At 41.0% G+C, this 25408-nt stretch overlaps 1 protein-coding gene across 4 annotated transcripts in view; it reads right to left on the reverse strand.

Annotated features, from left to right (window-relative positions):
• Positions 1-25100, reverse strand: part of ern2 (endoplasmic reticulum to nucleus signaling 2) — a 90265-nt gene extending 65165 nt beyond the window's left edge. For 3 of the 4 annotated variants that reach the window (XM_041207145.1, XM_041207144.1, XM_041207141.1), the window contains exon 1: positions 24915-25100. In XM_041207145.1, the coding sequence (XP_041063079.1) occupies positions 24915-24980 (66 nt within the window). In that variant the 5' untranslated portion in view covers positions 24981-25100. Of the gene's footprint in view, positions 1-5175; positions 5266-24914 lie in introns of those variants that run through there. The other variant, XM_041207142.1, reaches the window with a different exon arrangement.
• Positions 25101-25408: the final 308 nt, after the last annotated feature.

Below are 25408 nucleotides of genomic sequence, written 5' to 3' on the forward strand. Positions count from 1 at the left end.
TTGTTCCAATCTGTGCAGCAGGACAGTCCATTTTATCCACTCTTGTTCTAGATGCAATCAGTTAATTGTCACACAATGATGGATTCTCCAATGGAAAACTGCACTAATTGGCACTCAAATGTGATGTATAATAGATATATTACATAAAAGATTGTTAATGAAAAATAGCTAAAACATATGGGAAGAAATTTCCCCTTGTCGGGGGCGGGGGGGGAGAGGAGTGCAGGAGCAGGCCGGTGCAGGTGTGCCTCTGAACAGCACCCCCAATTGAGGGCACGCCGCCATTTTAAGTGGATGGGCCAATTAAAGCCTGCCCAACGTGACGTCTGCCAGGAAGTGCTATGCGCTCCCTGTGTGGGCGGGGAGGATCCCCGAAGCTGGGAGTGTGCTCTTTCGCGCATGCACGCGAAAGAGCGCACCCATCTCCCTGAGGCTAAGTGCTGCCTCAGGGAGATCAGCGCCAGATTCAAAAATGGTCAATGCACAAAAATAAAACTTCCCTGACATGTCCCCTCATGTGACACTGCCACACGAGTTGGGACATGTCCATCACTTTTATTCAAACTTTTATTAAGTTTTTAAAAACCTTCATGAAACCTCATCCCGCCCTTTTTCTAAAGCCCACCAGGGCTCCCGGCCTGTTCGCCAACCTTAAGGTTGGATGGGCAGGTCCATTAACTAGTTGAATTAGTTTTTAAATGGCCTCAATTGGCCGTTGACAAAGTAGTGTCTGCTGTAATGCAGGAAATGCAGTAGCCAATTTGTGACAGCAAGTTCCCACTAACAGCAATGTGAAAATGACCAGATAATCTGTTTTAGTCATGTTGATTGAGGGATAAATATTGGCCAGGGCACCAGCAATAACTCTGTTGATCTTCTTCAGAACAGTTCCATGGATTCTGAGAAAGCCGATGAGGCCTCAGTTTAAATTTCTCATCCGAAAGAGATGACACCTCAAACAGCGCTTCAGTATGGCATTGGGAGTATCAGCTTGGATTTTTGAGCTCGTCTCTGGAATGGGACTTGAACCCATGACCTTCTGAGGCAAGAGTGCTACCCACTGAGCCACATCTGACACTTCCGAAAGGAAAGCTGAGCAAAGGGCAGAGCAGACTTGCTATCATAAGCCTCTTAACAGCCAGTATGCGAATTATTAACAGTGAATAAGGACGTGTTCCCCTGACGGTGTTAACAATTTGTGCATATATCGCACTTCAATGTAGAAACTGACACAAAGCATTTCATTCAGTAGCCATCCTAAGATATTTTAAAAAAAGGGAAGGGAAGAAAAGATAAAAAAATGTTAAAAGAATGAAACAGCATACATTGAGCCATAGTGAGAGAGTTAGGAATGGATTTGGATATTTTTCTTGCACCTTGGTGAGCAGAACTGAATGCAGCATCCAAGATGCTGCCTGGCCAAAACATAATATAGCTTCAGCAACTGCAAGTGTGAACTCACATTCCTTGGCAAGCTTCTCAACCACACCTTAAAATTAATGGAACAATTGTTCCATCAAGTATAATGCCAGAAAAGGGCATTGCAGGAGCCTTAGGAACAAGAGTAAGCATGATTTAACTCTCAGTTAGATCAGATCAACTCTCAGTTTCTTTAAATTCTTTTATAGGATGTGGGTGTCATTGTCTAGGCCAGCATTTAGTGCCCACCCCTAATAGCCCTTGAGAAGGTGGTGGTGAGCTGCCTTCTTGAACCGCTACAGTCCATGTGGTGTAAGTACACCCACAGTGCTGTTCAGGAGTGAGTTCCAGGATTTTGACTCAGTGACAGTGCAGGAATGGTAATATAGTTCCAAGTCAGGATAGCGTGTGGACTGGACAGGAACTTCCAGGTGGTGGTGTTCTCATGCAACTGCTGCCCTTGTCCTTCTAGGTGGTAGAGGTCATGGGTTTGGAAGGTACTGTTGAAGGAGCCTTGATGAGTTCCGGCAGTGCATCTTGTAGATGGTACACAATGCTGCCACTGTGCATTGGTAGTGGAGGGATGACATGTTTGTGGATGGGGTGCCAATTAAGCGGGATGCTTTGTCCTGGATGGTGTCGAACTTCTTGAGTGTTGAGATGGATCATTCATTCCGCACTTCTGGCTGAAGATTGTTGCAAATGCTTCAGCCTTATCTTTTGCACTGATCTTCTGGGCCACCCCATCATTGAGAATAGGGATATTTATGGAGTCTCCTCCTCCTGTTAGTTGTTTAATTGTCCACCACCATTCATGACTGGATGTGGCAGGACTGCAGAGCTTACGTCTGATCAGTTTGTTGTAGGATTGCTTAGCTTTGAGTATTGCATGCTGCTTTCTCTGTTTGGCATGCAAGTAATCCTGTGTTGTAGCTTCGTCAGTTTGACATCACATTTTTAGTTATGCCTGGTGTTGCTCCTGGAATGCCCTCCTGGACTTTTCATTGAACCAGAGTTGATCCCCTGGTTTGGTGGTAATGGGAGAGTGGGGGAAATGCAGGGCCATGAGGTTACAGATTGACGTTGTGTATGATTCTGCTGCTGCTGATGGCCCAGAGTGCTTCATGGATGCCTAGCTTTGATTTGCTAGAACTGTTTGAAATCTATCCCATTTAGCATGGAGGTAGTGCCACAAAACATGATGGAGGGCATCCTCATTGTGAAGACAGGACTTTGCCTCCACAAGGACTGTGTGGTGGTCACTCCTACCAATATTGTCACAGACAGTTGCATCTGTAACAGGTAGGTTGGTGAGGAGAAGACTAAGCAGGTCTTGTTGGTTCCCTCACCACCTATCGCAGGCTCAGTCTAGAAGCTAAGTCCTTCAGGGCAATGTCAGCTCAGTCAGTAGTGGTGCTACCTAGCCACTCTTGGTGAGGGATATTGAAGTCCCCTACCCAGAGTACATTCTGTGCCCTTGCCACCTTCAGTGCTGTTACTTGACTAGTTTATGAGACAGCTGCCCCAATGTTGGTACAGGCCCCCAGATGTTAGTAAGGTGGACTTTGTTAACTGAATTTAAATTCCACCAACTGCCATGATGGGATTCGAACCGACGTCCCCAGATTTCTGCTTTCTAGCCTGGTGACATTATTACCACGCCACTGCTTCCCCAGAGTGCAGTCCTTAGTTCACTAACACATACTAGAGAGCTCACAATGGTCAGATAAAAATATTTTTTAAGAAGAAAATTTGTTTAAATTATAACTAAAACAGGATATCATTTAAATACAAATTCAAAATCTGAGAATTTCTAATTACAATTTGTTGTGATACACTTAACACAAAGTTCTCCAAATGTCTCTCAAGCTGCCCACAAACCAGTCAGTAACTGAATCATAGAAATTTACAGCACAGAAAGAGGCTCTTCAGCCCACTACATCTGTGCCAGCTCTTTGCTAAAGCAACACAAAATGAATTCTACATCCCCATTCCCCATAGCTCGGTTTTCTTCACTTCTTCAAATAATTATCCTATTTTCCCTTTAAAAAATTTACATAAAATAGGAGAAAGAATTTCCCTATCAGAGCAGAACTTAGCACAATTTAACAGCAAACATTAACCAGGAAATAATGCAATATGTATCTAGGCAAACGCCCATGCAGATCATGGTTAGTTTGCTTAAAGTGGTACTAAGTCTACAGTGCCTATTTACTTATTGACTGAATTGTGATACTCAAGTGACAGATGGAAAGTTTCAGGTTAAGAGTATTGTATAAAGCTGCGAATAGAAACTCTCAGATGCTAAATTTGTATTCATAGGTCTTCCTCTTCTAGCTATATTTTATACTTAAATCTATATTTTCTTGTAGCAATTCAACCTATTTGCGCTTTAATTGGTGGAATTAATTATGCACCTTATCGTCCAAGCAGAATAAGGGTTTTTTTTAATCCTAAAGTATTAAATAGATGAAAAAAATGTCAAACATCAATTATGTTAACCAATAAAATATATATTTTAATAAAATCAGAAACTATCAGTCCATTATTTAACCAAAGTATATTAAGATAGGGTTTTCTCAGTCCATTCACGTGCACCTTCTCACAGTAGAAGTTAAGAACTTAACTCTCAGAGCAAGAAAAGGCCATTCAGCCCATCAATCCCATTCCATCCAGAATTCATGTTGGAACATTAGAAACAGGAGGAGGTCATTCAGCCCCTCAAGCCTGTTCCGACATTCAATTAGATCATGGATCATCTGCATCTCAAATCCATTTACCAGCTGTAGTTCCATATCCCTCAATACCCTTAGTAACAAAAATTTTTAAGTCTTGAAAGTTCCAACAGACCCAATACTGACGGCATTTTGGGAGAGAAAGTGCTGGATTTCTATTGCTCTTTGCATGAAAAAGTGTTGCTGAATGGCAATTGCATTTTACACATCAGCCCTCAATGGGCTTTTGAATAACACGATCAATTAGTGATACAGAGTATAACACACCCCTAATTGGCCATGTCACTCAAAAGTGAGGGCTGATCTGTAAAATGGAATTGTCATATAGTGGAGCAGGCGATAAGTATAGGCAGTTTTATTCTGCTCTTTTTCCTATGTCTGACAGAGGAGATTTGATGCTGTCAAAGAGTGTTAAATAGTGGAGAAATGTTCAATTCTCCAACATTAATTTGGTGAGTTTACCACCAAAATTAAGCTCAATAAAATGAAGTGCTTCTAACAAAGCTCTAATGTGGCAAATCTTCAGCCACTGCACTCCTGATAGAACATGTGCTGAGTTCCTGTCATAAACTTATGATAAAATATGCAGGAGTCAAATTCTTTCTATAACTCAGCTTGTGAATTTCCAACCAGAACTATATGCTTTCATATTAGTACATGGATTTCCAAAGAAATAGTGACTTCTTACAGCCAGGCCTAAGGCTGTCACAGTCCATGATTAGCTACACAAGCCAGGATATGTTTTAGTCAGTAACCTGCTTAATGCACTGGGGATGAGGCCCCCATCACAACACACTTCTCAACATAACCAGCCTGGTACTGGATTAAAAAGAATAGCAATGACTCCAGCTGAAATGAAACAATGCATTCCAGCTCTGTGGAGATATGACCTCTTAACCACATTTCTAGATTAGATCCAGAGAAAAGCATGTTTTCGATTAATTTTCACTATTTGAGAAAGAAATTAAAAGGAAGCAACCTAACTCCAATCACGGATCAGTAACCTAGAACATATACTCACTCTCTGAGTCATAATGCAGAAGTATAGGATCAGCTGCATATTCTCTAATCATTGCAGTTACCATGCTTGCCTCGATTCACTCAACAACTGCGCACACACCTACTAAATGTTCTACCGTTTAATTTAAATACAAGTCTCTATAAATATTAGACAATGGCAACACGTCATACCTTGTAAACTTCCCCTACCTATTATGGAAGGTACTGTAGGAGTCTCAGATCTCGTGATCTAAAACACACAGAAACTTGGATGAGGTACATTTCTATAGTCTATTTATTATATTTCGGATGAAGTGACTATATTCAGATGAATGTACTTCCCTTAAGAAAAACATCTTAATATTTGATCACTTTACATTTTTGATCAGCATTAGCTTAGTGACAATTGCGACAGAACTCAGTGATTCAAGAATGGGGATACTGCCCAGAATCCCTTGTCTCTGGTGCAGAACTTCACCACATAAGGGAAATTCAACTCCACATGCAAGGCACCTTCAGTACTGTAAATTTCTACTCTTCATTCAGGAATAGGGTAAAACAAAGCTGCAAATCTAACATTTAAATCTCTGTGCAGCTCAAGCTTGTGATTATCAATTCCATAATTTTAAATATATAATGATCAATTATATATTCTAACAAGGTTTGACCTGCAACATTTCTGGATAATGTGCTTTCAATCTGTCACATGTATGGTAAAATGCAAGATCAAACTCAACAAACATTAAAATGGCATTTTTGTTAGAACAACAGCAACATCCTAGTTAATAAATACAATTCCTTTAGTGTTGCTTTTATTAGTAAAACAATATTAATCTCCTAAAGAACAGGATCTGCACCACACCCAAACCTGGCTCAATGACAAAAACATGGTTCAGGTAATTTTCAGAGCAAATGTCAATGAAGGCTTGAGGTCATAGGAACCTTTACTTTAAACCAGGTTCCTTCATATTTTTAACAAAAGAGTGCCAACAATTTTCTAAGAATGGAGTCCTTTTTTGCATAATTGTTTGTTTTTCTTTCTGCCAATTTATGCAAATGCCATGCACATTTAACTGGACTCCAAAAACTTTGAGAAATAACTCCAAAGAGCTAATTTCAGCTTTAAATCCTTGCATACTTTCAGCTACCACTATAATGAAACTATTCTCATTGGAAGTATTATCCCTTATTTTCTTTAGCGAGTGAAAGCACACAAATAACACAAGTTGTTGCCATGATAGAACCAGAGGCTACGCAGCGGACATGCAACCTATCGTCGACAATCCCTCAATTCAAGGATGATGTCTACTCAGCGTTGCGAGTTTCTGCCATGGGTCTTTGGGCCAAATCTCGACTTGCAAATCTTTGGGCACGTGGGGCTGGACGTCCCACAAGGAAGTGGGATTCAGAGTGCAGGGTTTGCTTCCTTTTCCTTCCTTCTCTGCCACCGCTTTGCCTCATCATTGAGACGCTGGGACTCAAATCTTAATTCAGGTTGATGGACAAGTTGTCACCACCTTAAACAATGCTGTCAATGCTGTTTCAAGGAGAGCTGCAGAGTGTCTTTGAGGAATTTTCTTTGTCCTCCTTAGAATGTTGGTCACTTATGAGTTGAGAAACCTAGTTTTTGGCCATCCACAGTGCCCAGTCCATCAAAGTTTATTTTTTGCAGGAGTTTTGCTTGAATGTTTGTGGAGTCAGCTTCAAAAAGGACAGTAGTGTTTATTTGATGGTCCTCCCATTGAACCTGGCGGATGTGGTGGAGGCATTGCAGATGGAACCTCTCTAGCATTCTTATGTATCACTGATACACAGTCCAGATCTCACTGCAGTACAAAAGTATGGTGATGACAACTGTTCTGTGCGCAAGGACTTTCATGGTCTTGTGAAATACTTGCTGCCGTAGTTTGTAGAAGGCTGTGCTGGCGCAGCTGATCCAGTGTTGGATCGCCTCAACAATGATGGCCTTTTGCAAGAGGTAGCTGCCAAGGTATAGGAAATGCTCAACATATTCCAGAGACTCTCCTTCAACATATATGGGAGGTGGAATATTTGGCTGACCAACTGTGGGATGATGTATGAATTTTGTTTTCAAGGGGAGGCCAAATTTCTTGTATGCAGAATTGAAGAGATCAAGAGGGACTTGCAAACCTGGTGCACAGTGGATAAGAACACTGTAGTCATCCACAAACTGTAGACCATGTATATTTATGTTAGTCAGTTTAGTTTTGGCATGGAAGCGACTAATAGTTTTTCATCTGGACAATATTTAAGCTGACACCAAAGAGTAGTTGATCTTTAATGGGGTGAATAGCCATTGTCAAGTAGACTGTAAATGGAATGAGGGCTATCACACAGACTTGTTTGACCTCGGTCTGGATTTTGAAGGAGCCTGTTTCAGATCTCCCAAGACAGCTGCAATCATATCATGATGAAGCAATTGCAAGATTGTGATGACGTTTCTCGGACATCCACATCTTTGGAGCACAATCTAGAGCCTCGCACTTTACTGAGTCAAACGTTTTGGTCAGGTTGATGAAGGCAATGAAGAACTCCTGGTAAAAGCAAAAAACTGCAGAACAGCACCTCATCTTCCGACTAGGCACTTTACAGCCTTCCGGACTGAATATTGAGTTCAACAATTTTAGATCATGAACTCTCTCCTCCATCTCCACCCCCTTTCCGATCCCCCTTTTTTCTAATAATTTATATAGATTTTTCTTTTCCCACCTATTTCCATTATTTTTAAATGTATTTCCATCCATTGTTTTATCTCTACTTTTTAGCCTATTTCGATCCCTTCCCCCCAACCCCATCCCCACTAGGGCTATCTGTACCTTACTCGTCCTGCTTTCTACCCTTAATGTCACCTATTAGCACATTCCTTAGATAATCAGCTCTTTGTCCTTTTGTCTATGACATCTTTTGGCAATCTCCATCTATCATTGGCCCTCTATCCAGCTCTACCCATCCCCCCTTAAACCAGCTTATAGTTCGCCTCTTTTCTATTTTTCCTTAGTTCTGTTGAAGGGTCATACGGACTCGAAATGTTAACTGTGTTCCTCTCCGCAGATGCTGTCAGACCTGCTGAGTTTTTCCAGGTATTTTTATTTTTGTTAAGGGCTCCTGGTGTTGTTCTTTATACTTTTCTTGGCTTTGTCTGTTATTGTGGAGGTTCCTCTGGAAGGTTTAAAGCCACACTGTGTCTCTGGCAGGATTTGCTCAGACGCAGGGAATAAGCAATTTAGAAAAATGCATGTTAGGATTTTCCCGGCTATGAACAAGAAGGAAATACCTTGATAAACCATGCTGTGGAAACTATCACTCTTAGTGAATAGTTACAATTATTGTATTCTTGAAGTGAGGGGAAGAGTTCTTTTTCCTCCCAAATCCGTATGACGAGTACATGGAGTCTGGAATATGAGCAATGGTCCACTGGCTTTGTAGACCCCACCTGGAATACCACTGAGGCTGCAGGCTGTGTTGTTTTTCATCCATTTGAAGCTTGTTGCAGGTCTTCCATCAATGGCAATTCACCCATGGATTCTACCAAAGTGTGCTGGGGGATAGCTTGGAGTTGCCACTGGATTCATTGTTGGAGTTGTTGAAAATATTCTTTACATCATTGTTAGATGGCATTGTCATCCTTGAGCAGAGAAACACCATCCTGTGACTGAAGGAGACTTTGTCCATTTGACCTGAATCTATAGATAACCCTGGTGGCTTCAAAAGGTTTTGTAGGTCATGATGAAGCATATTGTTGGATCTTCGGCCTCTATCTTCCCACCACCTGTCATTTATTTTCCAGATTTGTCTCCAGGTGTCAGCTTCAAAATGTTGGAATGCTACCTTCTTGATTTGCGACCTTGAGCTGTTCTGTCGGGCAACGAAGGCTGCTCATTTTTGTTCCAGGAGTCACATATTTGAGCATCATTTTTGTCGAACCAGTCCTGGTAACAACGATACTCTAACCCAATGGTCTAGACACAGGAGTCTAGTATAGCTGACTTTGCTTTGATCCCACTGTTCTGGAATTGAGTTGGATGCATGAAGATTTTCCAGATTGGCTATAAGCTATGCTTGGAACTCCAGTCTGGCTGCTTTAGGGTAGAGTTCCTCTTGGGTTTTTGAGCCTTGCAGTGTCTTGGTGCTAGGTGGCTGTTCATCATCGATCAAGCAAATTGATGATCTGTCCAGCAGGCATCATTCTTCCACATGGATCAATTGATACAGACATCACTTAGATCTTTAACTCGAACAATGACATGATCCAGGAGGTGCCAATGCTTTGATCTAGGATGCCTCCATATGGTTTTGCATTTGTCCTTCTGATGGAAGAAAGTGTTTGTTATAAGGCTATGCCAAGCAAACTTTGCCAGCAGGAGGATGCCATTTGCTTAGGCTTTTCCTATCCCGTTTTTTCCCAATGGTTCCACTCCAGACATTGGAGTCATGGCCAATTCTAGCATTAAAGTCCCCCAGAAGGATGATCTTTTCCTCTTTTGGGATGGCAGTGAGGACTTCATCAATGTCAGAATAGAACTTTTCCTTAGCATTTTCATCAGAGTCAAGGGTTGGGACATAAGTGCTGATGATGGTGCCATAATGGTTAGGGCTAAGCTGCAGGTGAAGTGTCCTGAACCTTTCATTAATTGGGGAGTTCCGGCAGTGCATCCAAAATCCTATTCTGGATGGCAAAACCAACTCCATGGGCACAAGGCTCACTGTCAGTCTTTCCTTTTCAATGGAAGGCGTACCCTTTGCATGTTTCTTCAGCTGCCCCTCTCCAGGAAGGCAAGTCTCACTGAGGGTGGCAATGTCAATTTGGAGTCTGGATTGCTCATGTGATATGATTGCAGTTTTTCTTTCTGGACAGTCGCCCTTGAGATTATCCATGAATGTTCTAACAATCCAAGATGTAAAATGTATAATTGTAAAATTTAAAGTTTTCTTTCTTTAACCGCAAAGAAGATGTTCCCACAGAGTGTGGTTCCCCAGCCAAGAGGAAGTGGAACAGCCTATTTTTAGGGCCCCTTTTCTAGCCCCCTCCCCATTTGGGGTGAGCAGAGGGTATCCTAAAGAGGGCTGCTCATTCACAGATGCTGCTGCCCAGGGACATCTCTGTCCCAACACAGGTGTTCAAGGGCCTTCATGCATCTGCCGCCTGTGTGCAGATTCTTGACCAGGGATTCCCAGGTTCACAGCTCTGTCCCCATTGCCAATTCTCCATTGCCACAGGACTTGGAGAATGGCCCCTGATAGAAGCCTATGAATGACTTTGTTTAACATGGGGCCATGGGGCGGCATCATTGTCCACATGATCTTGAGTGGCTGATCAGATTTTGTTGAAGTGTCAAATCAAGGGGATTGGGACCACCTTCACGCTGCAGTCTTCTTCCGCCTTTGCAGCTGGTGAAATACGCAGTCTTCCTTCACCTGTTCTGTTGCTGAGGACCAAGAGCAAGGAGCCCCTGACAGCATCGCTCAAAATGATTATCAGAGGTCACAAGTCTCTCCACCACATCAAGGTGGCAATCCACAGAGATCATCTAGAAACCCAGCCTGATAAAGGTGTACAGCAGAGAGAGAAAGCAGAAAATTTAAAACCCATCTATTGTGGGGAAGTTATTGGAATCTGAGAACAAAGTAACTTAGTTCTTAGTGAAATTTGAGCTGTTTAGAGTGGTATTTTTGTCTGAGTCAAAAGGTTTTGGGTTCAACTCCCGCTCAACAGACTTTGAGCACAAAAATCTAGGCTAACTTTCCAGTGCAGTACTGAGAGAATGCAGCACTGTCAGAGGTGCCATCTTACAGATGACACTTTAAACCGAGACCCTTTATGTTCCCTCAGGTGGCCATAAAAGATTTCATGAACCAAAGATTTCCCAGGTGTCTTGGACAATATTTATCTCTGTGTCAACATTATCAGAAAGACAGATTTTCTGGTCATTATCACATTGCTGTTTATTAAGCCTGCTCTATGGAAATAGGCTGCTGTGTTTCTTACATTACAACAGTGACTAAACTTCAAAAGTATTTCACTGGCTATAAAACACTTAAGGGTGGTCCTCATGTTGTGGAAGGTGTCATAAAAATGCAAGTCTTTCTTCCTTTATAGACAACTTTGCCAGTTAACATTGCTGACATTGTCAGTAGTGTAGTTGGAAGCATAAAATTACAAGGCTACATTGGTTGATTACATAAGTGGGCAAAACTGTGGCAGATGGAATTCAATGCTTAAATTAAGTGTGAAGTTATTCATTTCCAAATAAAAAAGAATAGATTTGAGTACTTTTTAAATGGTGAGAAGCTAGGGACAATAGAGATCCAAAGAAATTTAGATGCCCATGTACACAGGCCACTAAAATATAGTGGACAAGTAAGAAGATGGACCAGAGTGGTAGTGGCAGGAGGAGCAGTGGCAGCATATATTCCGTGAAAAAAATGTCAAGGAGTGACACAACAGGACAGCGCGTAGGTGATTGGTTGATGAGTGTTGTCTTCTCTTTCTCTGTAAATTTGGGTAGTGTGTTAAATTAAGAAATTTAGTTAGTGGTATAATAAATTTTAAGTTGGTAAATTTTAAGTAGGTTTAAGTCTAAGTAAGTGCTAAGTTTATCTCTGGCAAATTTAGAGAGTAGCATAATAAATAGAGGCATAAAAGGGCATTTTGGTCCTGTTGAATACACATCCTGTGCCATATGGCAATTCCAGGACACTGCTCATGTCCTGGACAAGTAATTGTGCAGGAAATGTCATCAGGCGGAGGAACCTGAGCCCCAGGTTTCGAAGTGTGTGCAACAGCTGGTGTCACTGTGGTGCATCTGCAAGGCTGAGAGCTACGCGGTCCGCAGGTGATCACCCTAAGGATGAGAGGCAGGCAGGGAGGAAACAGATGACTGTCAGACTTTTAAGGAGGACTAGACATATAATGCATCTTGTTAACCACATCTGCCTTACCACCTTCAATAATTTGTACACATATATCCCCAGATCTCTGTTCCTACACCTCCTTTAGAATTGTTTACGTTCTCTCTCCTCATTCTTCCTATCAAAATGTATCACTTCACACTTCTCTGCATTAAGTCTCATCTGCCACATGCCCACCCACACCACCAGCCTATGTTCTCTTAAAACTAGCCTCCTCATAGTTCACAACATTATACTGGTAGTGATCAGAGTTTAGTTAGATGTAGCATAGTTATGGAAAAGGATAAAGATAGATCAAGAGGGAAGAGGTCAAATTTGATTAAGCTGTGATGTGAATTGGTAAAAGTGAATGGTAAACAGCTACTTGAAGGTAAATCAATGCCAGAGAAATGGAGGCATTCAGGAAGGAAATAGAGAAGTTTAGAACAAATATATTCCCACTAAGGAATTCCAAATCTAGACCCCTCCCTGGATATCAAAAAGCATACACAAAAGGATATGGGGAGAAAGGGAAACTTTTGTTGGAGCTCAATACTGCAGAAAGCCTAGACGAGTATAGCAAGTGCAGGGGTGAAATTAAAAAGGAGATTAGAGAGAAAAAGAGAGAGCATAAAAAAATAGTGGGCAGTAAAACTGAAAAAATCCAAAGATATTTTATAAATACAAACAGAACAAAAGGATTACAAAGGAAAGAGCAGACCCAATAAGAGATGTTGTTTGGAGGCGGAAGACACGGGCACGGCTCATACTGAATATTTTACGGCTGTTTTCGCAAAGGAGAATAATGAAGCTACATTGTAGTTAAGGAAGAGGAACATGAAATATTGGATGGAAATATTAAGCTGCTTACATCTTTGAAAGTGGATGACCAGGTTCCGATGAAATGGAAAAGCTGCTGAGAGAAGCAAGGGAAGAAATAGCGGAGGCTCTGACCATCATTTTCCAATCCTGCCTGGCAACAAATATGATGGCAGAGGACTGCTAACTTTATGCTATTGTCTAAAAAGGGAAGGCTACAGTAACTACATGCCAGTCAGCCTGTGATGGTGGGAAAATTATTAGAAAAAATTTTGAAAAGGCAGCATATATCGCCATTTAGGAAGGTACATATTAATCAAGTACAGTGAGCATAGATTTATTAAGGAATGTTTGTGTCTGACTAACTGGATTGAATTTTTTTGAGAAGGTAAGGAGAGTTGATGAAGGTAGCACGTTTGATGTTGTCTACATGGATTTTGGAAAGCTTTTTGACATCCCACAGCGCAGATTGTCAGAAAATTAGAAGCTCGTGGTATCCAAGAGAAGGTGGTGAGTTGGATCTAAAACTGACTCAGTGGTAGAAAGCAAAGGATGATGGCCGACAGGTGTTTTTGGGACTGGACAGTGGAGTTCCTTACGGTCCAGTACAGGGTACCTTTCTCTCTGTGGTATATATCTATGACTTAACTATAGGAGGCATGTCTAAAATTTTGGGGATGATACGTAAATTGGCCATGTGGTTGACAGTGAGAAAGAAAGCTGTAGACTGCAGGAAAAGTGGGCAGAAATGTGACAATCAGAATTCAACCCAGAGAAGTGTGAGGTAATGCATTTGTGGAGTGAAATCAAAACAAGGGACTGCACAATAAATGGCAGAATGCTTGAAAGTGTAGAGGAACAGACAGACCTTGTAGTGCATGCCCTGAAAGAAGGACAGGTACATAAGGCAGTTAAGAAGGTAGACGGGATATTTTCCTTTATTGGCCAAGGCATAGGGTAAAAGAGCAGGGAGGTTATGTTAGAATTATATAAAACGCTAGTCAGACTACAGTTAGAATACCACATGCAGTTCTGGTCACCACATTACAGAAAGAATGAGAAAGGGTACAGAGGAGATTTACAAGGGTGCTGCCAAGAAATGAGAATTTTAGTTATGAGGAAAGATTGGGTAGGCTGGGGTTGCTTTCTTTGAAACAGAAGAAGCTGGGGGAAGATTTAAAATAGATGGGCTTAGGTAGAGTGAATAGGAAAGATATATTTCCCATAGCAGGTAGTTCAATAATCAGGGGACATAGATTTGAGGTAATGGGTAGAAGGATTAGAGGGGAGTTGAGATTTTTTCACCTGGAATATTGTGGGGATTTGGAACTCTCTGTCTGAAAATCTGGTACAGGCAGAAATCCTCAGATCCATTTAAAAAACACTTGGAAATGCACTTGAAGTACAGGGCTACGGACCAAGAACTGGAAAGTGGAATTAGTTCTTTTGGGCTCACTGACAAAATGCGCCGAATAGCTTCCTTCTGTACCATGAAGTTTCTATGTTTCTAAAAAATAATCAAAAAGGCTAATAGAACTTTAGCCTTTATATCTAGAGGACTAGATATAAAAGGATGCAAGTATTGCTACAGTTATACAAAGCCCTGGTTGGGCCATGAATGGGGTGTACAGTTTTAGGCAGCCTTCCTTAGAGTGGATATATTGGCTTTGAAGGAGTGCAGTGCAGACTTACCAGACTGTTACCAGGTCTCCAAGAGTTAAGTTATGAGGAGAGATTATATAGTTCTTTGAAAGGAATTGGAGAATCTTTTTCTGATGGTGAAGTGAGTAGGTCTGGAACAAGAGGAATTGAGCTTAAAATCAGAAGCAGGCCATTCAGAAGGGAAGTTACAAAACACTGTTTCACCAAAGGTTGGTAAAAGTGTGGAACTCTCTTCCACAAAAAGCAGTAGCTGCTGGATCAATTAATAATTTAAATCTGAGATTGATAATACTTTTAGTATTAAGAGATATGGACCAAGGCAGGTGGGTGGAGTTAGGGTGCAGATCAGCCACAATCTTACTGAATGATAGAATAGGTCCGAGTGGCTGAATGACCTACTTCCTTTTCCATACTAACAATGCTACCAGGCTAATAGGAGATAAAGGCTCAGATGGATTCGGCACATGTGTAATGACAGGATACTGGACTTGTCTGACAGAATTATAAGATGTCCACATTTTCAATTTCTACATTTTCATTAATGTCACTAGATTCTAAGGAGGTATGAAGCAGGATTACGTGGAGCTAAAAGGTGATGTACAGGATAGGATTCAATACAAACTCCGGGCAGGATGGAGGAGTTTAATCAGAGTAGGCTAGGTGTTTTATCCATTTCTATGAGTTGATGATTGCTCATATCTTACACTTACTGTCAGAAGCACGTGGTGCAACCTGAGATAATGGTAAAGTTTCATGAGACTCCCGTGGTTCCAGGTACATACAAGTTAGGAGCAGGAGTAGCGCTAGATCATTGGCTCCTCAAGCCTCTGCCATTTGATAAAATCATGGTTTATCTTATTGACTGTGGGCTCTACTTTTCTGTCTATCCCCTTTGGCTCCCTTGTCAGTCAAGAATCTAACTAACTCAGCCTTAAAAACATTTAATGACCCAGTCTCCACTGCTTACTGGGAAGAGAATTCCACAGACTAATGGCTCTCTGGGGAAAAAAAATTCTCCACACATTTGCAGATCACGTTTGGAGAGAATCAGAGAAATGGCCAATTCAGAGATTTTCAATACTCTAAAGCAAGTTCCAACAGGAAAAGTTCTAGACTGAATATGTCACAGGCCAAATGGTATAGTTTGCTTTGCTGCCGCAATTTCGTGCAGACATTTTGAATTAATACAAACGACAGGAAATGGCCAATTGGTCTAAGATGTATTACATCTCCACTGAACTACATCTGCCACCTATCTGCTTATATTGGTTGCCTATCCATGTCCTCCTTCAGTCTTGCACAATCACCCCCTTCAATTTGATGTCACCAGCAAATTTCAATATTGTCCTCTCAATTCCTAGGTCAGGATCACTCGTGTAGAGTAAATAGGAATGAAGTACACTCCACACAGCACCTGTGGAAAACCAATCACATTCCACTTTTTGCCTTTGAACCATTTTTCCCTTTATTCATTCCCCCTTAATTCTATGTACATCCATCATTAGACAGGGTTGCACCTGGTAATGCATACCTGCACGGAAGTACAGCTTTGAGATGTAGGTATGATCTGCTTAGTTTGAGCCCAGACTAATCCTGAATCTTTTAATTGTTAGATTGGTGCCAGCCAATCATTCCAATTACCCAAATCAAACAGCCAAACATTGCTTACTGTGTCAATTCCGAAGAAGAGTGATATCGGACTCAAAACGTTAATTCTTTTTCTCTCTCCACATATGCTGCCAGACCTGCTGAGTTTTCCCAGCACTTTTTGCTTTTATTTCTGATCTTCAGTATCCACAGTACTTTGCTTTTATATTGCATATGGTATACCTTCCAACCTTGTTTGGATGCAGACCCAAGTAGTGATTAGTAAATCAGTGCTTCATTAAATGGCTGTGGACAATTATGGCCATTGTGTGGTCTTTATGCTTTCTTGCCAATAGAAGTCAGTGACCATGAGAAATGTGCAAATAAAGGCTGATTATTTTGATTTTTGCCCTCATCAACCCATGGTGTATGGTAAACAGCTGACAAAAAGAACTTCCTCTCATGGAATATTACTATGTGAAGATCTCTGATGGCATTTTATTTTCACTTATTGCAGTTAAGTTGCCAAGCTGATGCTTGGAATGCAGTACAACTTTGCATTAAAAACAGAAAATAATGGAAATACTCAACTGGTCCTTCAGCATCAGAGAGGAGAAAAGATGGCTGATGTTTCAAGTACAGACACTGGGGACAAAGGCTATCCACTTCAAAAGCCCCTCCTATTCTCAATCTGAGCTTTGTCTCTTTGGTTTTCTAAGCTGTTCTAGCCAAATTCAGTGCAAAGTTAAAGGCAGAACTGCCATTATCTTCCCACAGTTCTCTCCTCTAAATATTATTAGGTACAATGTATGACTTAAGTTTAATTTTTATTTGTGGGTTAAGAAAGATGGAACATGGTTCTAGTTTCATTTAGAGTTTTTGTGAGCTTGGTGCTGCGAAGTCTATTTGTATATATGCATTTTTAATGAGGTTATACAACCCTTGAAGTCAGAAATGGGTTACAAAGGGGTTAGTAGTTCAGTGAATTTAGGAAAAGAAAAAATAAAAACTGTGCTGTTGCATAGCGACTGGGGTCCAGGGAGACAAAGGGAAAGTCAGAAGGGCAGTTCAGTCAGCGTGTGTATGCCAGAGAGTAAAGGCAGAAATTCTAAGCTCTCTAGTAAGAAATCCTGCAAGACTGTTGAGGAACTGAGTTTAGGGAACTTATGTGTTTGCTCTGAAGTTCAAGTAATAGTGAGTCTGGATTGCTGTTTTTGGGTGTCTCAGCTGGGGAAAATGCACCTAACGAATGCTTAGAAATCCACCGGAAGAAAACTATTTGCAACTGAACCAGCCCAAGTAAGAAGCCTTGGTGTTGAGATGGTGGTAAATCTTCACTGGAATTTTTTGTCTATAATGGTATTGCTGGGATAAAAGAAATAGTGCAAGTTTGAATCATTTTTTGGTGATTGTATTGAAATCTTTCCAACCTTTTTTGTCCAGCATAATAATTAATTTTTGTTTAATGATCATTTTGTGTTAAGAGTGTACAGATTCAAATTGAAAGGAAGTAAAACTGGAAACGAAGTAGAAAAGTAGCAAATCAAATTAGAAGGCAAGCGAAACAAGGATGAGTATCAACTAAGCTTAGAATACGGAATGTCAAAAAGACTAAGTTAAGGGAACTCTACCCAAACGTACACAGCATTCACAACAAGATAGTTGATTTAAAAGCACAAATGAGGTATAAGGGTATGATCTAACTGCCATTACAGAAACTTGGCCACAGCGTTGCTAAGGCTGGGAACTGAATATTCAAGGACATTCAACATTTAGGGAGGCCAGGCAAAAAGGATAAAGAGGTGGTGTTGCACTAAGATATGGATCAGTACATTAGTAAGGGAGGATCTCAGATTGGAAGAATAAAATGTGGAATCTGTTTGGTTGGAGCTAAGAAACCAAGGGGAAGCAGGAGTTGTTTACAGGCCTCCAAACTAGTGTGGAGCATGGTATTAATTTGGAGATTAGAGAAGCATGTAGTTTGGGTAATACAGTAATCATGACTTCAATCTGCATTTAGACTGGGTAAACCTAACTAGCACTAATGCTGTGGAAGACAAGTTTCTGGAGTCCATTAGGGATGGTTTTCTAGAACAGTATGTTGAGGAACCAACTCGAGAACAGGCTATTTTAGATGCAGTATTATATAATGAAAAGGGGCTAATTAATAATCTTGTTGTAAAAGAACCTTTAGGAATGAGTGACCATAATATGATAGAATTTTACATTATGTTTGAAAGTGAGGTAGTTCAATTTAAAGCCAGGGTGTTAAATTTAAACCAAGGAAAATATGAAGGCATGAGGGACAAATAGGTTGAGGTGGATTGGGAAAATACATCAAAGATACGACTGTACAAAGGCAATGGATAGTCTTCAAAGAACTATTATATAGTTTACTGCAATTATACATTCCTTCAAGGCACAAAAACCCAAAAGAAATGTCGGTCAACCATGGCAAAGAAATTAAGGATTGTACAAGTTTAAAAGAAAGGGCTATAAAGTTGCCAGAAATAGTAGTAAGCCTGAGGATTGGAAGCATTTTAGAATACAGCAAAGGAGAACCAAGGAACTGATAAAGAAAGGGAGAATAGGATATTAATGCAACCGAGCCAAAAAAAAACAAACAGACTGTAAATCTTCTATAGGTAATGTAAAAAGGAAGCAATTGGCTAAGACAAATGTGGGTCCATTACAGGCAGAGTCAGGAGAATTCATAATGGGGAATAGAGAAATGGCAGAGAAACTAACTGCTTACCTTTGTGTTTGCCTTCATTGAAGATGATACAAGAAATCCCAGAATTAGAGATCCAAAGGACTGAGGAATTGAAGGAAATTGCTATGAGTAAGAAGGTTGTATTGGAGAAATTGAGAATGGGACTGAAGGTTGATAAGTCCCCAAGACCTGATGTTCTATAAACTATGGAGATAGTGAATGCATTGGTGATCTGTTCCAAAATTCTAGATTCTGGAATGGTTCCTGCAGATTGCACCCCATTATTTAAGAAGGGAGGAACAGAGATAAAAGGGAACTGCAAACCTGTTAGCCATACATCAGTAGTAGGGAAAATGCTAGAATCTATTATAAAGGATGTGATAAATGGACACTTGAATAATAATGATCTGATTAGGCATAGTAAACATGGATTTATAAATGGGAAATTATGTTTGATGAACCTGGTGGGAGGTTTTTGAGGATGTTAATAACAAATTGATAAAGGGCAGTCAATGGACATAGTATAGTTGGATTTTCAGAAGGCTTTTGATAATTTTGTTAACCTTCTGTGGGGGACATAAGGCACATGGGATAGGAGGTAATATACTGGCATGGATTAAGGATTGGTTAACAGGCACAAAACAGTAGGAATAAATAGGTCATTCTTGCATTGGCAGGCTGTAATAAGTGGGGTACACAATGATCAGTACTTGAGCCCCAGCTGTACAAAATGTATATCAATGATTTGGATGTGGGGACCAAATGTAATATTTCCAAGTTCGCAGGTGACACAAGGCTAGGTGGGAAATGTGTGTTGAGGAAGATGCAAAGCCGCTTCAAGAGGACACTTGGTGAGCGGGCAATAACATGGCAAAGGGAATATCTGTCCCTCCCTTCTTAAATAGTGGAAAAATGAGGTTATCCACTTTGGTAGGAGGAACAAATGTGCAGAGTATTTCTTAAGTGGTAAGAGATTAGAAAGTGAAGATGTACAAAAAGGACTTGGGTGTCCTTGTCAATAAGTTAACATGCAGGTGTAGCAAGCAATTAGGAAGGCTAATGGTATGTTAGCCTTTAACCACAAGAGGATTTGAGTACAGCAGTAGTGAAGTCTTGCTTCAATTGTATAGAACCTTGGTTAGACCGCACCTAGAGTAGCGTGCGCGTTTTGGTCCCCTCACTTTAGGAAGGATATTATTGCCATAGATGGAGTGCAACAAAGATTCACCAGACTTGTTCCTGGGATGAAAGGACTGTCCCATGAAAAGAGATCGGGGAAACTGGGCCTGTATTCTTTAGAGTTTCGAAGAAATGTGAGGTGATCTCATTGAAACCTACAAAATACTTAAAAGTAATAGACAGTGTAGATGCAGATAAGATGATTCCCCTGATTAGGGAGACTAGAAGGAGGGGACAATTTCAAAATAATGGGGAAGCCACTTAGGACCAAGATGAGGAGAATTTTTTTGTTTTTACTCAGAGGGTTGTGAATCTTTGGAATTCTCTGCCCCAGAGGCTGTGGAAGCTCCGTATGTTCAAAGCAGAGATTGACAGATTTCTAAATACCAATGACAAAGGGATAGTGTGGGGAAAAAGGCATTGGAAGTGGATGATCAGATGATCAGCTGTGATCATACTGAATGGTACAGCAGGTTCAATGGGCTGAATGACCCACTCATGCTCCTATGTTCCTATGTATAGTCTAGGGGAAAAAATGTGTTCCTGTACCACATCCTACAATTCCTGAGAAGTTATGTTCTTCTCTCATCAGGTAAGTATAGCTAGGATTATTTTATTTCATACCAACTGATGAGGGGCTAAATGAACAGACTTGCTAGATGCTTTATTTGCTTGTCAGCCCCATGAACCAGGCATTCACTGTATTATTCTGGTAAATAATCCTACAACAAATGAATGCAGTTCTAGGATTATCCACTCTAAAAGAGACCATTTTAACACATCACATGAATTCCCATTATGTGTAACCATTGTCTTCAAATATATTTGTGTAATAGCATACATCACTGACAATGATTACTGCGTACTGTCGTGCACTTTTGTTACTGGACTAGCAACCTTGAAGGAGAGAGTTCAATTCTCAGCAAATTTTGAAACCGAATTCCATAAATATTTATAGACTAGTACCATAAATATGACTGAAGTTCCCAGACTATCAAAAACTTTAACTGGTTCACTAATGTCTTTCAGGGGAGGAAATCTGCCACTTCTACCTACACTTGAAAGAAAGAGGCTTGCACTGATGTAGCATCTTTCATAACCTCAATTCCCAAAACACTTTACATCCAATGAAGTACTTTGAAAGTGTAGTCACTGTTAGAATATAGGACAAATGACAACCATCAATGTGATAACGACCACAAAATCAGTTTTAGTGTTGGTGGAAGGAATAAATAATTGGCCAGGATATCAGGAATAATTCCCTTGCTCTGCTTTAATATATTGCCATGAGCTCTTTTATGTTCACTTGAGAACAAACAGTCTTGGTTTAATGCCTCATCTGAAACTGCAGGGCCAGCCTAGATTTGTGCTCAAGTCTCTGCAGTTGGAACTTGAATCCATAAATTTGACAGTGAAAAGAATGCCACCAACTGAGCCTCAGAGGGCATTTGATTCCAAACTCAAGATACTCCCCCTTAATGTTCTGTGTAAAGCAATCACTACAAATTACACAGACTGAAGCACTGTAGTTTGAGAAGGCCCACTAGCATTTCAAGGCAACTAGGGATTGGCAATAAATGTGGCTTTGCCAATGTTACCCAAACACCAATGTATTTTAGGGTATTGCATTCATGGACTTTATTTACACTTATACAAATTTAATTGCATTACCATCACTGAAACCCCCACGAACAACATCCTCAGGGTTACCATTGAACAGAAACTGGACTGGACTAGCCATATAAATACCGTGGCTACAAGAGCAAGTCAGAGACTAGGAATCCTGCAGTGAGTAACTCACCTCCCGACTTCCCAAAGCCTATCTACCACCTACAAGGAGTGTGATGGAATACTCTCCACTTGCCTGGATGAGTGCAGTTCCAACAACACTCAAGAAGCTTGACACCATCCAGGGCAAAGCAGCCTTCTTGATTGGCACCCCATCCACAAACATTCACTCTTTCCACCACCAACACACAGTGGCAGCAGTGTGTACCATCTACACGATACACTGCAGCAACTCACCAAGGCTCCTTAGATAGCACCTTCCAAGCTCACAACCTCTAATATCTGGAAGGACAAGGACAGCAGGCACATGAGAACACCACCACTTGGAAGTTCCCTTCCAAGCCGCTCACAGTCCTGACATGGAAATATATCGCTGTAGCCACCGTCACTGGGTCAAAATCCTGGAACTCTCTCCCTAAGAGCACTGTGGGTGTACCTACACCACATGGACTACAGCTCACCACCACAAGGGCAACTGGGTATGGACAATAAATGCTGGCATAACCAGCAACACCCACTTCCCATGAATGATTGTTTCAAAAAAGCAAAACACAGCAGATGCAAGAAATCTGAAATAAAAACAATGCTGGAAACACTCAGCTCAGCAACATCTGTGGAGATAAACAGTTAACTTTTTGGGTTGATGATCCTTCATCTTGATGAATATACAAGGTTCAGTGTATTGTAAGCAAATTACACATTCAATGCAGGATATTGCACCAAAGCATTGTGTGATGTGTGTAATTCCTTACGAGAAATTCATAATTCTAGCCATGCCATCAGGAAAGGCAAAATGTGGACTAGGCTCAATCTGCACTTGCTGTACCAAGCTCATACTAAATTACAAAAAAGATGGATGGCCTCTGATCGACAGCTCCAATAAAAAGGATGTAGGTCTCATTAAGTTAATGAGAATTGTTGAGAAGCTCACGAGCAGTCTAACCTGAAATTCTAGGTTACTTTAGGGATGAGAGCAGCAATTTACATTATTTTTTAATAACCACAGAGGAGACTTTCAAGGAAGGCCTGAGGGAAGGGAGAATACTGTGTACTGCAGACACTCTGCCTGGCATCAGTACTCCACTAGATCTCAAAGCATTAAGAATTACCTTAGCTTTTAAATTTCACAGCATTTACTAACAAGATATTTTATTAACAGGACCAAATTATTTAAATTTCTGGAAAGGAAGCTTTTTATATCTAAATACATCAGTCTCTGACAAGCTCAATATTTTGCAGGACCTCAAAACTATGAAACTCTTTATCTCCCTCATTTTCTCCTTCTTATCCACAGGCAATTGAACCCAAGCTTGGCAAGACCAAATCAGTAGTGATTTATCTTGTATTCTCTCTTGTCCTTTACAACGTTGCTGGCTTCCTGTACAATGGGTCTTCGTCCTTCAATTTTATAATTTAAAGAAATTTAGTTTTCATGATATAGTGCTATGGACAGAACAGTGTTGATGTCTGAACATTGCACAAGATTCACCAACGGGAAATATGCACAATTTTACTCCCTCAGTTATGCACATCTTTGAGAATGTACAGCATCCAGGTGGTGATGGTGGTGGTGGTGTGTGTGTGTGTGTGTGTGTGTGGGGGGGGGGGGGGGGGGGGGGGCCTAAGACTGTTTACAGATACTACTGTTGTGACACAGAAGAAAATTTTAAAAAGAACAAAAAAATACACCTGTTTACAAAGAAAAAACAGTGGGGGTGTAGACAGTCAGGTTCCACAAAATTACATTCAATCACAAGATTCAAACTCTAGGGAGAGTTCAAATAACAAAGTACCCGGTTTTGAGGTGAACAAAGTTACATAATGATTTCTCCAAAATCAGCCCAGTCTGTGCAATAAAAGAAAGCAATAAGTGAATGCCACACCAATCAGATCCTCCCTACCCTGCTATTGTGTAATGTAGTTTTTACCATGGTGGATAAATAATTATTTTTTATAAAAAATTATTTTACTTCAATAAGAATTACACCTCATAACATGAAGTACGAATACCCAACAGTGAACTTAAGAAAAACTTCTGGTTCCTTCAAAACTCGGGTTTATTCCATTTTCAGAAATATTTTAAGTACTGTAAAACTCCTGAATGTTGCAACTAAAATAACCATAAATGGGGCTGAGTTTGTATAATTGAATCTACTGCTTCCAGCTATACTTTGTCAGATATCTGTACAATAATTGTTTTTACAAGCCCAACATGGCCACGAGAATAGAAAAAAAACCAGGAGAAATAACCACTGTGGAGAGAGAAAAGACGTAACGTTTCGAGTCCGTCTGACCCTTCAAGATGAAGGCCCGTTGTACAGGAAGTCAGCTCTGAAGAAGGGTCATACGGACTCGAAACGTTAACTTTGTTTTTCTCTCTCACAGATGCTGTCAGACCTGCTGAGTTTTTCCAACATTTTCTGTTTTTGTTTCAGATTTCCAGCATCCGCAGTATTTTACTTTTATCTTGAATGAAAGCACTTCATCCATTCACTACACTGCCCAAATAAAATGTCACATGACAGTAGTATTTTTGTTTTTGCTTTCATTCAAGGCTCTCTTCCCATGACAAGTCTCCGTACTGAACAAATTAGAAAAATAAAGTGAAGAGCATGTTAAGTACTTTCAGATAAAGCTCCATCAGGAGGAGGTTGAAATGCAGAGGGTCAACGCAATGTCTAACAAACATTTAACTATCCACATGGAGAGTAAGAATCGCGCTCAGTTTGCCTTATAACATCTGCTATTTTTAGATACAGCCAGCCATTGTTCATGTTTTCAGCAACACGGTACTTCTTTACAATCAAGTCCCAAAATCTTCAATGACTTTAAAGACAAACAACAGTTGTCTTCGTGACTTCCAATTGGACCGGAAAAGTCAGTCAGGTCCCACTGCAATGGGTTAATGTCCTGCGCGACATCTTCGATTACTAACCTCCTGACTGCTCGGAAGGTTACCGACAATCCCCCACCCACCCTCCTATACAGCTCCCTACAGGGCGGGTGACCCTCAACTCGAGCCCCAGCTCTAGGCCGATATTTCAGGCTTTTGTACCGCACAGACAGGGAAGGGTCTCCGGCCCCCGGCCCCCAGACTCACTAACCTGTCTTACTCCCAGGAACAGTACGGCTAAGAAGAGAGGGGCTCGGAGCCGCCAGGGCCTAGCCATGGCATGGCCGACACACTCGCTCAGTGGAAGGGTTCGTGCTGAGAAAAAGCCGCCGATCCTCAAGTTTGCTTCATCGCTCCCGCTTCGGCAGCCAGTGGACAACCCGCAACGCGAGCTCACACTTCCGGTCCGAGTAGGGCACACGTAACGCCCCGGGGCCCCGCTGATTGGCTGAAAAACCAGGAACTCAGGCAGAGTGTGTAATGATTGGGTAGGGCATCCACGTGACTATTGGTCAACGACACAAATCCACCAATGAAACAAGGGAAAAGGAGAGTAGTGATTGGTTAGAGTGGATGGGTGGGCTTTCGAAATTCAGCAAATCATAAGCCGTAGTGGGGGTGGAGCCTCGGTCGTGAGGGCGGGTCCTGATAAAGTGAAAGTGACAGCTCTGACACGTGGAGCTGTTTTGTTTGTAAATGTTGGAG

This window comes from Carcharodon carcharias, chromosome 15 (genome assembly GCF_017639515.1).
Source record: "Carcharodon carcharias isolate sCarCar2 chromosome 15, sCarCar2.pri, whole genome shotgun sequence".
Taxonomy (NCBI): Eukaryota; Metazoa; Chordata; class Chondrichthyes; order Lamniformes; family Lamnidae; genus Carcharodon; species Carcharodon carcharias.